The sequence below is a fragment of the Giraffa tippelskirchi genome, chromosome 3 (assembly GCF_054371585.1).
Source record: "Giraffa tippelskirchi isolate mGirTip1 chromosome 3, T2T-mGirTip1v1.2.pri, whole genome shotgun sequence".
NCBI lineage: Eukaryota > Metazoa > Chordata > Mammalia > Artiodactyla > Giraffidae > Giraffa > Giraffa tippelskirchi.
In genome coordinates, this window is record NC_137277.1 from 54,856,158 (window position 1) to 54,868,847 (window position 12,690).

At 54.6% G+C, this 12,690-nt stretch overlaps 1 protein-coding gene across 13 annotated transcripts in view; it reads right to left on the bottom strand.

Moving 5' to 3' along the window:
* Nucleotides 1-1,860: 1,860 nt before the first annotated feature.
* Nucleotides 1,861-12,690, bottom strand: part of AKAP1 (A-kinase anchoring protein 1) — a 30,590-nt gene continuing 19,760 nt past the window's right edge. For 6 of the 13 annotated variants that reach the window (XM_081585321.1, XM_081585322.1, XM_081585323.1 and 3 more), the window contains 9 exons: nt 10,465-10,598; nt 8,584-8,710; nt 7,943-8,070; nt 6,234-6,411; nt 4,828-4,978; nt 4,365-4,432; nt 3,483-3,556; nt 3,211-3,273; nt 1,861-2,838 (listed from right to left, as the gene is read on the bottom strand). In XM_081585321.1, the coding sequence (XP_081441447.1) occupies nt 2,764-2,838; nt 3,211-3,273; nt 3,483-3,556; nt 4,365-4,432; nt 4,828-4,978; nt 6,234-6,411; nt 7,943-8,070; nt 8,584-8,710; nt 10,465-10,598 (998 nt within the window). In that variant the 3' untranslated portion in view covers nt 1,861-2,763. Of the gene's footprint in view, nt 2,839-3,210; nt 3,274-3,482; nt 3,557-4,364; nt 4,433-4,827; nt 4,979-5,177; nt 5,237-6,233; nt 6,412-7,942; nt 8,071-8,579; nt 8,711-10,464; nt 10,599-12,690 lie in introns of all 13 variants that reach the window. The other 7 variants (XR_014080765.1, XR_014080766.1, XR_014080767.1 and 4 more) reach the window with 3 other exon arrangements.

A 12,690-nucleotide genomic window follows, 5' to 3' on the forward strand; every position in this document is an offset into this window, starting at 1 on the left:
GCCTGGCAGAATAAGGACCTCCATGAACCTGGAAATCCACTCCTCGGTAAAAGCAACACGAGCACCAGCAAAATGGTAAAATTAACTTTTTCAGAACTCTGGAAATTAATCCAAGGCCCATGGCAATCTAAACGGTGTTTATCCAAAGCGTACAGGCTCCTCAGTAACTTCCTACATTTTCTCCAATATTCCAGCCCTGAGACACCAAGTACATCCCCCCCTCCATGAACCTGGGCCCTTGATCCTGATCCCACCAGTTGTCAGCCCAAGAGCCTTCCCAGAGGAAGCCTGTCTCGGCTGGACCGCTCTGGTTTGGTCTCCACTCCGTCACCTCCCTGCCCTCTGCCCTGCACAGAATCATGGGTTCCAGCTGTCAAAACCCCTCCACTGCTCCCCAAGAGAGAAGCCACGCCTGCAGTCCCAGGGGCGAGAGCCCTCTTCAGACTAGCCTAAAGGCCGCCACACACCACTTCCCGTTCCAGTGATGAAAGCTGTAGAGAAAAAGCTTAGCCCCAGTATAACCCAACTTGACAAAATCACACCCACTTACAGCTCAGACTGAGGGCTGTTGGTGGCTAAGACCACACGAGAGCTTGCTGAGGGCCTAGCTCCATTCCAGCAGGGATATTTCCATTTCATTGCCTTATGAGGCTGATACCAAACAGTGGTAGATTTTTTCTTGGGCTCCAAAATCACTACAGATGGTGACTGCAGCCATGAAATTAAAAGACACTTGCTCCTTGGAAGAAAAGCTGTAACAAACCTAGACAGCGTATTAAAAAGCAGAGACATCACTTTGCTAACAAATGTGCATATTGTCAAAGCTATGGTTTTTCCAGTAGTCATGTACAGACACGAGTTGGACCATAAAGGATGAGTGCCAAAGAATTGATGCGTTTGAACTGTGGTGCTGGAGAAGATTCTTGAGAGTCCCTTGGACGGCAAGATCGAACCAGTCCATCCGAAAGGAAATCAACCATGAATATTCATTGGAAGGACTGATGCTGAAGCTCCAATACCTTGGCCACCTGATGCAAAAAGCCAACTCATGGGAAAAACCCTGATGCTGGGAAAGACTGAGGGCAGGAGGAGAAGGGGACGACAGAGGATGATAGTTGGATGGCATCACCGACTCAACGGACAAGAGTTTGAGTAAACTCAGGGAGAGAGTGAAGACAGGGAAGCCTGGTGTGCTGCAGTCCATGGGGTCACAAAGAGTTGTATACAACTTAGCAACTGAACAACCGCCACCACCACCACCATCATCTGATCATGGAAACTGAAGCCTGTATTTCACCCACTCAGTACCCAGAGCCAGGGGGAGGCTGCAGCTCTGGGGAGAATGCCTTCTGTGTGAAGGGCCCTGGGGCTCTCTCAGCTCTCCAGAGACACCGGAGGAGTGGGCAGGCCCAGAGGCCGGGGCTCAAGGCCCTGAGAGGAGGCCTCTTTAAGAGGAGAGGCCGTTAGATCAACACTTGGTTCTGCTCTTAAATCACTTCACAGATTTATTAAGAATGCACAAAGAATTTGGGCAACCAGGGCTTCCTACTCAAGCCTGACTGTTTGAGACTATCACAGCAGGAGGCCAGAGGAAGGCTGGCTGCCACCTTGCGGAGCAAAGGAAAAAGCCAGGTGGAACTTTCTGGCTCAATTTCTTCAAAGAGCCATGAGTCTCCTAGTTTAAGTGGCACCCTAGAGCCCGCCACACTCACAACCACCCCATGACTCCCCAGCTGTGCTCACCAGGGGAAAAAACAAAAGCTACAGCGTATACAATTTGAGATTTATATGTTTGTATGTTTAAGTTAAATTGCACAATGCTGCATGAAGTCAGTCTAAAAAAGAATCAACACACACCACTGCAAGGTAATCCAATGAGTTTTTTTTCGTTTGTTTGTTTTTTAAACAAATTTGTACAGAAAAAAAAAAAAAAAAATCCCCAGGTCACACCCTATTATATGCTCACCCTGTCCGGTTACACAGGAAGCGATGGGAGCTGGGACCGGCAGCGGCCATAGATGACATGGGATGTGGAAAAACTGTGAGTTCCCTTTGTTCTCCAGTGTATCTTGTACAAAATAATTACATTTTTTTAAACATATTTACAGAGTTTGCACAAATAGAAAATGGTTACAAATTACAACCAGGCTTGGCAAGATAAGTTCCCCCCTCCTCTCTCGCTGACTGAGGCTGGAGGTATGATTGCTTTGTATTTACAGATGCATTAAAAAGTCTGTCTTCTTAGAGACCTAGAGGGAGTTCATAAAAAACGGTTAAACAATCACAAATTCATTCATCAGCTATTCAAGTGATTGATGCCCATCAGTTAGTTCATGTCTTGCTCCCTGAAGAAAGACTTGAAGGTAAAAGAATCCCTTCCCCAAAAGCAAGCAATACATCCCTTGGCCTGTCTGCTTACAGGGGTTCGGATTTGGGAGGAAATAGGATGGAGGCAGGAAGACGGGAGGAAGGGAATGGGGGGGTAGGGCAGGACAACCTAGTTCAGACAGTTTTGCTTTCATTTTTTTGTTTGTTTTATAAACAGCTTGGAACCAGGTTAAGCTGACTGGCTTGTTACATGCCATCTGATGGCTCTGAAAAGAACCCACAACTCCCTCGTCTCAGAGACATGACAACAGTACAGAACGAAAGGACTCTCTGGGGAGGACAAGTGTTTGTAATTCTGCTGTAAAGTCTTTGCCTTGAGTGCCAAGCCCAATTTCAACAGTGCAAAGAAGACTCCAGAGGCGGTGTGGGGGCGGGTCAGAGGCTCGAGTAGTAGCTGTCCACCCACTGAGCGAGTCCTCGCTCCACCAGCGACCGGTTTATCAACACCACCTAGGAGAGAAAGGTCCTGGAGAGCGCGGCCCCGGCAGCAGGGCCACCTTCCAGGCTGGCGCAGCTCCCCCTCAGCCCAGGCCCCACCACAGGCGCTTCAGTGACTGGGCCGGTCCCGCCAGGGGTTCATGGACAGGCTCTGCCAGCACGCGAGCAGGCTCTCCAAGCTCTAGTACCAGGAGACGAAGGGGAAAACCCCAAGGGACAAGGCCCAAGAAAGCCCACGGACGTCTTGCTACAGGGCCGCCACAGCTCTGTGAGGAGCATTGGCTGCACGTCCGGCCTCCACACCCCAGGTGACATTGGCACCGCCACCCTGACCGTGGCCACCAAGAGCGTCTCTGGACGTGACGGGGAGAGGACAGAACTTACTTCATCTCCAACCACGCTCCACAGCTGAATCAGAGGAAGGCCGGTGGGGCTGTAACTCGTCACCTGAAAGAACAAAAAACCCCCATCGTGTTTACAAGCTACCCCATGCACCTCTCCTTCAAGACTGCCGGCCACCCCAGGGTGTGGGCCACAGGCAGGCAGGCGCCGAGGGTCTGTTCCCAAGAAGCCGGGAGAGCTGGGAGGCTGGAGGCGCCGCGCCGCCAGGCGAGGACTCCCGGGACAGACCCGCCCGCCTGCCCGCGGGCACACACCTGAGCCAGCAGGGCTGTGTTCCCCGTCATCTCAGTCATAGCCGCGTCAGCCTCGGGGGAGAAGTGGTCGTCATCTGAGAAGGAAAAGCAGCGTTCGACTCTCACTGAGGCAGGGTGCTCATCACACAACTCGCAGGGGTTTTCCAAGGAGACGCCACACACTGCCTCGTGGGGCAGAGCCACACCTATGCCGGACGCAGAGCCCCAGGCATCCCTGGGTACACTCGGGGTGCCTGCTGCATGCCACCCCCCGGGGGCGGAGGAGCACAGGGACAGGGACTCTGCCTCCAGTGGAAGCATCCCCTCCACCAGCACTGGTTTGGAGGCTGAATGGACTGTTAATCTCACGGAATCAGGAACACGTTACAGGTGAAAACCTGTGAAACACGGGTCAGTGGCTGAAGGTCAACCAGCTCCCACAGTGATGCAGGTGCAATTCAGACCCAGGCAGTTGGCCACATAGTCCAATTTGGGCAGTGATTCCAAGCGGGTGGGGCGCGCGGACAGCATTCTTTGTCAGATCATACACGTTCCGAACAAGGACATACCCAGGGTGAAAGGCAGTGAGGACCGGAGTGACAGGGTTAAGGTCTGGGGGTATCTAGGAACTGAGAGGTGTCTCTGGAGGAAGCCTCTCAAAGCTGGAGGCCTGGGTGGAGGCTAGAGCAGTGGACCTGAAAGTGGGGGTCCAAGGACCAGCACCACTGGAGAACTTGTTAGAAATGCAAGTTCTCGGGCCTTCACCCAGACTAGTCATTGGAAACAAAGTGGCCACAATCTGCGTTGCTTAAGCCTGGAAGGTGAGAACAAGGGTCTCACAGAGAAGACCTCCTTTCAACACCTGCTGCACCCCCTGCCCAGGCCAGAGGCCCCACCTGTTACCTGACAGGGGCATCACGCTGTCCAGAAGCACCTCTGCTCCCTGGAACGGCAAGGTCACAAAGTCAGACCTGAAAGACAAGCAAGGCCCACGCTGAACCTGGACTCCACGCTGCCTCACCGCAGGCTGACGTTCCCTTCCTGCTCAGCGCCGTGACCCCGAAACCCAGGGTGAAGCCCCACAGGGGCACACACACAGCAGGCACAGGCCACAGCTCCCAGCTTGCCTGCACAGGCCCGGGCTCGGAGGCGCTGCTCGCGTCGAGCGCCCAAAGAGAAGCTGCCTCCCTTGTGCCGAACGACACCTGCAATTCTTCCACCATTCAGGCCTCTCCGCTCTGTCTGACTGAGGCGAGCACAGGGTTTGTTTGTATTGTCCTCTCCCAAACAGAGTGGGCAGCAGCAGGAAGAACCCACCCACGTCCCAGGCGCCCGCTCTGCAGACATCACGGCCGACTCGACTCACCGGATCTGCCGCAGAACGTCTACTTTCACCCTCTTGTAGCCACCGTAGTCAACGTAGCGAATCTCGACCTCGTTGGTGTCCTCGTAGGAGGCCACCACCTGGGCTCGCCACCAGGCCCCGTCCGCCCCGGGGGCAGCGCAGATGACCGTTACTGCGGGCAGACGAGAGCGTGTGCCCAGAGCCGGCGGAGGGCAGGGCGGCCACAGACCCTCCCCAGGGCCCAGCACGGACCAAGGGCAGGGCCTGCCCGCCATGCATCTCTGCTGCCCCCAACGCCCCCCAGACCAGAAAGTACCCACCCACATCTCTTTCTCTGAGACTTAATGAGGCCAGAGGTGGACACAGATTACCTGAAATAAACCACGTAAATTCCAGAATTCAGGGAATGGACCAGCATCTGCCTGATACTCTGAAGGGAATGTCCCAGAAAGAATCAAGAACCTCAAGTGCAGCAGATCTCTGGCTGGCTGCCAGGGTCTGCTCTGGCCCACCGCAGACCAGACCATGGGCTCTCAAGCCCAAACCCCACTTCTGGCCTTTGCTTCAGGAAGGTGCTGAGAGCAGTAAAGCTCGGGGCAGCCAACCAGGCCAGAGAGCAAGTGCCCCTGAATGCCAGCAACCCCACCCTGGGGCAGCAAGGGCAGGGGCCCGTGACCAGCTGGCCACTGTGTCCTGGCCCTTGAGGGCAGTCCCCAGTACAGCCCCATCAGCTCCTGGCCTCCACCTGTCTTCACTTCTGGGCTGAAGCAACATCAGAGAACCTGACAATGTTCCTCCAAAAGGAAAACCTTAATATAAAATGCCCCCCAAATTTCAAGTTTTCCTTATGTCTTAAAGCCCACTGGGGGCTTCAGGTTAGGAGTCCCTGATGGGGTAGGTTAGAGACAGTAGATATCTGCTAATGAGGGTGATGATGGTAACACAGCTCCAGGGCAGGGGCCACCTGGGCAAGTCACTGACTTCAGAGTCTTCGTTTTCTCACCTGTTGACTGGAGATGCCCCCACCCACTGTCACCGGACACTGGGACCGTCTGTGGGACTGGCATCTGCAGCAGGCACTGTGCCTGTCTGACACACAGTAGCCACCCCAATTCCCAGACCAGGTGGGCATCCACCTCCCTCAACAGCTGAGCAGTAGAGCTGGGATCTGAACCCTCGTGCCAACTCTGTATGCTGACCCCTTCTTTCCGTCAGCCTATGGAAACACCAGCTTGAGCTAGCCAGGAAACGGAGCCCAGCGCACGCCATGCCGACACCAAGAACTCAGGGATGCTATTCCCATGAAGAGCCCCAGAACAGCCTCCTGCTGGTTAAAATCATGGGCAGAACAAGAGGAGACCCCCAAAACTTCTCCCCAAGTCGGGCCAGAGCCCAGGCGCCCCTCTGACCCCGAGGGCAGCACTCACTCTCCACCGGGGTGGGCAAGGTGGGGATCCCGGGCTGAGAGTAGCAGAGGTACATCTGCTGGTCCAGGCTGCGCAGCGCGTGGAAGGTAGGGTGTGTGTGCTGCTGCACGAACAGGTGCCCGGCGCTGACCTGGTTGACCACGATCACCTCCACAGTGATGCCATCCGGGAGCATGAGCTGCAGCAAGGGGAGGAGCAATGTGCATTCAGCAACCCTTCTCACACCCGGGATAAATTCTGAAGCCCCAGGGCAAGACTCCAAATTGGCACATCTTCAAAAAAGGTACAGCAAACCAAAGGAACACAGCTCCTACGTAGCAGAGGTTCAAGGAAAACTCTCTTCAGCTGTTCAAAGTGTTTGGCTCCCCTGTGGCCCTAGCCCTGCAATGCCCCAAGTAACCACGAGAGGTGGCCTCAGTTCAGCTGGGCAAGGAGGCTCCCAGGAGTCCACGGTGGATGGAGCGTCTGGTCGCCCACTGGCCTGGGCATAGCTTCTGCCCAGTCCACCTCTTCTCAAGACTCTGTAAGACCCAGGGAAGGCAAACAGGAATGGGGTGGCTACTGACAACAACAGTAAGAGACGGTCAAGCCTGAGGGCCGCTCTGCCAGCTCCTTGGAACTGCAGACTGCTGGCATCTCTCTAAGCTAAGGCAACACCGAGGTGCTATGGACACAGAAGGGCATCCACTCCACCTCACAGCCAGGCGGCCACAGAAAGAGCTTCTGGGTGAGAGCTCTGCGCTGACCCCCAGCCCTGCGGCCGCCCCCTCAGTGCTGCGGGCTGACAGCCATCGCTCCAGCCCCACCAGCCACTCAGAGCACAAGGAGAGGAAGCCTCACCACCATGCAACCTCTTGAAAAAAAGAGAGTGGGTTTGGGGCCAAGCCTCATGGGAAAACCCAATGATTCAGAAGTGAAGCATGGAGTGGGGGTCAGCCCACTCCCAGATAACCACAAGAAAGGAAGGGACATCCACCCCTCCCCTCAAAGCACAAGGGTATTCGGAGGGAAGGAGACACAGAATGAAAAGGCGAGCATCCTAAACATTTTCTTGGAGCGCACACTCACCCTACATGTGAAATGCAGTGTTCTCTGCCTTTAGAGACCTACAGTTTTACATCCCAGTGCGACGAAGCTCATAGGGCTGGAGGCACACAGCAGGGATGGGGTGACAGGCCCCAGAGACCCCACAGCCCCAGCACACAGGCCCTGAAATGCCAGCTCCTCCTCTGCTAGGGCTCCCAGAGGTGGAGGTGGAGTGGGGGTTCTTTCCCTTTATGACCCAGGTGCCCCTCGTGAGGACAGAAGGGGAAGGGCCTCCTTCACCAGGGCTATCGCTAGACCCGACTCCACTGTGGGGGTCTCCCAACCAGGTCTCAGAGGTGACTCAGGACAAGGCACAGCTCTAAGGAGTCCTGAGTCAGCCTGCACAAAGCCAGTCAGGAGAGAGTAGTCCTTTCAAGGCAACTGTCTTGAGAACACAGACTGCCCAAGTGGCAGAAGCGGGGAGAGTGGTCCTTCCAAGCAGGGACCAAGAGGCCTCTGGCTTCCCACAGCACCCTGGCCCCCAACCCACCCAGAGAACTAAAAGCAGAGCTGACCGCTGGCCGGAGGTGAGGGGGCAGGCCTCAGAGTGCCCCGGGCCTTTTCTTGCCCACGGCCTCAGGAGCTTCCATCTGGGACCGGCCGGGAGGAAGGGGCATGCTCACCCAGGAAGTCATTGGAAGAGAAGGCAATGCCAGCGAAGGCAGCGGGGGAGCGTAAATGTTGGTGAGGTTCAGTTCTTTGAACTTCTTCCCAATCAAGTTCAGCGCCTTGTCCACATGATGCTGAGAGCCTGAATGTGGGGGGAGTCCACAGTCACAGGGCCAAGACAGAGAGCAAAACTGAACTCATGCCCACCCCCCACCGCACCGGACTCTTCCCAGAGTTCAGGTGCATCTTTAAGGTGCCAAAATGCCAAGCCTCGCCTCAGGGGGAAACGCATCTAAAGCTGGAAGCCTGTTGCCCTTTCAAATTTGGCCTCTATTGTTTATGACTGCACTAATGCAACAGGAGCTTAGCAGACTGGGAGGCCCAGCCTTCATCCACCATCAGCCCAGGACCCCTGGCCCGTACCCAAATGCCGACCCCTTTCCCAGCCAGAAGATCTGGGGGAATCCTTCATATACCGGAAGTGAAGATGAGGCTAAAGGGAAGACTCTCACTCCCTTCACCTGGGGTGAGAAGCAGGGCTTTCTATTCAGAGACTTAGATTTCGAAAGGGAGCAAGTGGGACTCAAATGCTTCAAGTCACTTACGTTCCAGGTAAGAAAACTGTCATAAAACCCAGGCAGCAGGTGCCACTGACCTTCGATGTGGCAGACCTGGATGTTCTGGGTATAAGGCAGAGTGGAAATGTAGATCTTGGCACCAGATGTCTGCTTGAGAAAACTCACGTAGCGTCCCTGCTTGCCGATCAGCCGACCAACCAGGTGCTTCGGGAGAGAGAGAGGGTAACAGGAAACCAAACCCGAGCCTCCCCAAGGCCCGCCTCTGCTTCTGCTTCACACCAGGCCAGGCTCACGCATACTGTTGGCACTCCCTCGCCAGGCACTGTTATGAGCACCTACTGTTACTCAGAGTAAATGCAGGACACAAACAGCATCTGTCTATCACCATCTCCCAGCTGATAGAACAAACCCAGAGAGGTTAAGTTAATTTGGCCAGGCTCACACAGCTACTGGTTTCCCTCATAGCTCAGCTGCTAAAGAATCTGCCTGCAATGCAGGAGACCCCGGTTCAATTCCTGGGTCAGGAAGATCCCCTGGAGAAGGCAAAGGCTACCCACTCCAGTATTCCAGCCTGGGGAATCCCATGGACTGTATAGTCCATGGGGTCGCACAGAGTCGGACTCGACTGAGCGCCTTTCCCTTGCACACAGCTACTAAGCAGCTGTACCAGGCAACGGCTCCAGGGCTCCAGGACTCCGCAGTTTTCACCTCCTCCCCAACAATGGGGCTCACATTCAGAGGCTGCAAAGGCAGTATTTTCTCCTCCTAGACACTTGGATGTTTCTAAGCACAAGGTTGGATTTAAGAGTCCTCTACCTCTCCAAGTCTGCTCAGGTCCAAAGAACTAGCTCAGTGTGAAAATAAAGGTCTAAGAAAGAACCCTTGGGCTCCTGTTGCCAATTCCAGAGCACACGTCCCCTGCGGGCCAGAGGAGCCAAACTCAGCCCATTATAAGACAAACTCTGAAACAATCCCTAATGACCCCACCCAGCGAAGCTGCTAGGGACATGGTCACTCTGCACCCAAAGCTGCATGGGTGTGCCCTCTGCAACCACTGAAGGAGAGAGAAGAGGGCAGCACTGCCCTCAGGGTCACTGGGGGAAAGAAATAACCAAGGGAGCCAGCCATGCAGGTCAGAGAGGCCTGCCTGACCTCGAGGTCAAACCAGGCCAAGTCTCCACCTCGGCAGGAGGCTAGGGGCCCCAGGAGAATGCAGCTGGTCAATTATTTCTGAGCCCCTGAGACAAACATCAACATCAAGCTAATAAGATATAAGTTAGAAAAGCAAGAAGCTAGAAATCACTTAAGCACCCTGGAATTGGGGGACTGGTGAAGTAAACTGACATTCACACAATGAATCATGCAGTTAAAATTCCATTTTCAAAGAATAACACAGGAAAATTAAGTTGTTAAATATTTAAAAGCATTAATTAAAGCAACATAATCTTAGTTTTGCTTAAAAACCACAGGGTGCAAGATGAGAAGGAAATAAAAGTCTTCCTAGTCACTCTCGGGGGTAGGATTAAGCTGATTTTTATTTTCTTCCTACACTGCTATATTCCTCAAGCTCTCTAAAATACGGATTTATGCTGTGCTCAATTATAAAATACAGTCTGCGTTACAGAGCATGAGGAGAGCATGATGAAGGGACTCCTGGCCAGCCCCTGCCCTCAGCCTCGCTTTACTAGCATCTCCAAACAGATCTGAGCCCCGCACGCCAAGAAAAGCCCTGAGGAAGGGAGGAGCCAGGAGTGTGAGGAGGACGCCCCCGGGGACAGCTGGAAGGACTCTACTCTATGGGGAGCTCTCCAGACTCAGGCAGAGTGGAGGTTCCCACCCCTTCAGCCTTCGACTCCCCGGGGCGGGGGGGCTTCCCCTGCTTGCGGTTCCCTCCTCGGTCCCCTCTCCCAAGCCCACTGACCCTGCGGCCAGGGTCACTTAGCACGCACAGCCCTTACCTTTGGCACCTCGATCTCCCAGATGATCAGGTCAACCTTCTTGGGATTGGAGCCTGCCTGGGCATTCTGGAAACCGTCAGGCTTCCTGAGGCCACAGCAGCTGTCCACTGAGTCCATGCTGTTCCCGTCTGAACCTGCAGGGGAGGAAGCAGCACGCAGAGACACGGGCCCAGAGCAGTTAATAACGTACAACTTCCAAACTCACTCTCCCGGGAGGCCCCCGCCCCACGCCCACTCCTCAGGCTTGGCAGGTGACTGTCAACTTGCAGTCTAGGAGGCTCAGAACAGCCCCAATGAAAGGCGGACTGGGGGTGTAGATACACCTAATTTTAGCCTGTCACTTACAGTCCCACTTGCTGAACTGGCAGCCGCGCCCAGCACAGCTGCTGGAGCAGACACAAGTGGTGAACTGGGAAGAAACTGATGTTGGCTTAGCAAGGGGAGCCCACAGGACAGGGGAAGGGACAGGCCAGCTGGTCCCCAAGCTCTCAGCAGCCTGTACTTGGTGCAGGTCTCAGTGGAGCCCAACTGGTCACAGTTGGTCCACACTCAACTAAGCAGCTCCTCAGATGAAGGGCCCCTGGTCCCCAAGGCCCCAGGCCAGGGCACTCAGGCGGGGGCCTTCAGCCGAGCAGAACTCGAGTCCTTGCTCTCACTTGCTCTCATCCCCGTCAGAGCCCTGGAAGAGTGGGTGACGGAAGGAGGCCCGCTCCCTCTGCTGAGGCCTGACTTGTGCACTGCTGAAGGCTCTCAGGGCTCCCGGTGGGTCTTCAGTCCCAAGAGGACACCCCAACTCAGGGTCTGCCAGGGAGCCCACAACTGAGACACAGGGGTAAGACGACTTCAGAGAAGTGGCTCTGGCTGAAATATGGGAGACTCGACTGCCAGAAATAGATCACTCCTAAGGTCTACTAACTAGGTTATTTTCCACATGGTTTCTCTAAGCCCCGGACATTATCCCCTACCGAGCAACCCCAGCCCTGCCTGGACAGAGGAGGCAGGCACTCCTCCCAGCTACGAGGAGGCGCCTCAGTCAGCACTAGGGGCTCAGACGAGCTTCACGCCGGGAAAACCACCCTTCTGGAAAGAAGTCTGCTTAGCCAACTTGCGGCCGAGGCGGCCCCCAGCTGCTGGCCGACCAAGCAGGACGGGCCTCCACCCTGGTGACACTTAGAGGGCGCTCGGGCCACATCGGGACTCCAGCAGGCTCCCCTCAGCTGCTGGTCCCTAGGCCACTCAGAGCCTTGACTTCCTTGGAGGATGCTGTGTGTGGTTCTCACCAGCCTCCACCTGCCATCCTCAGGCCCCCCGCCCACCACCCCTCCTCTGCAGCCTGGACTCATCCGAGCAGCCACTACTGCCAAACTGGGGTCCGCATGACAAGGCTGAGGGGCTCCTTTATTTCCAAAAGATTTCCATCCATTTTAAGATGCTTTAAAATAACTTAAAAAAAAAAATTTAATATCCCTGAAGTTGGGTGCATCTTACGGCCTCTGACTTTTCTATACTCGTGATTGGCAGCACTTTTTTTTCTATCACAGGTACACACAAAACGGCAGGGTCTTAATCAGTAATAGCATCTTACAGGTGACAACATGTGGTGCACACCAGATGCTGCTGAGAGCGGTAAAATTCCCAAGCAAGAGTCCCAACCTTCCTGAGGCTGAAATGACAGGGACCATCTCCAGGACAAGCAAGCTGGAGACCCACGGAGGAATCTGCGGCCTCTTCCCGTGAGATAAGTGGAAATACCCCAGGGAAGCTGCAAAACCAGGGTCAGGAGCTGCTGACCTGTAAGTTAGCAGTCTGAACCGTCTACGCTGGGGTCAGCACTCGAAAAACCCATTGGACACTTCATTACCAAAGTGCCCCTTTCCCAGGGGTGGAACTGCAGCTGCACAGAAAGGAAAAGGCTGAGGTTCTCTGCGAAGGAATAGGTGACAGCAACAGGCAGGAAGGCGCGAGCCTCCCGCAAGGATTCGAGGCTGTGGCCATTCTCTGGGCACTTACCCTGAAAAAGCTTCTGGAGAAGGAAAGCAGGTGAAGACATGGGAACAAGCACATTATTAAAAGGAAATAAACCATTGAAAAAGCTCACCCATTCTTGGTACTCAAGGGGATTAAAGCTAAAGGGGCCTCTCCATCTTTAAAAAAGCTATTAGGAAGTTAGTGTGTAAAGACAGGTAAGTACACTTAAGTTAATGGGTGAACCCAACTTTGAGCTAG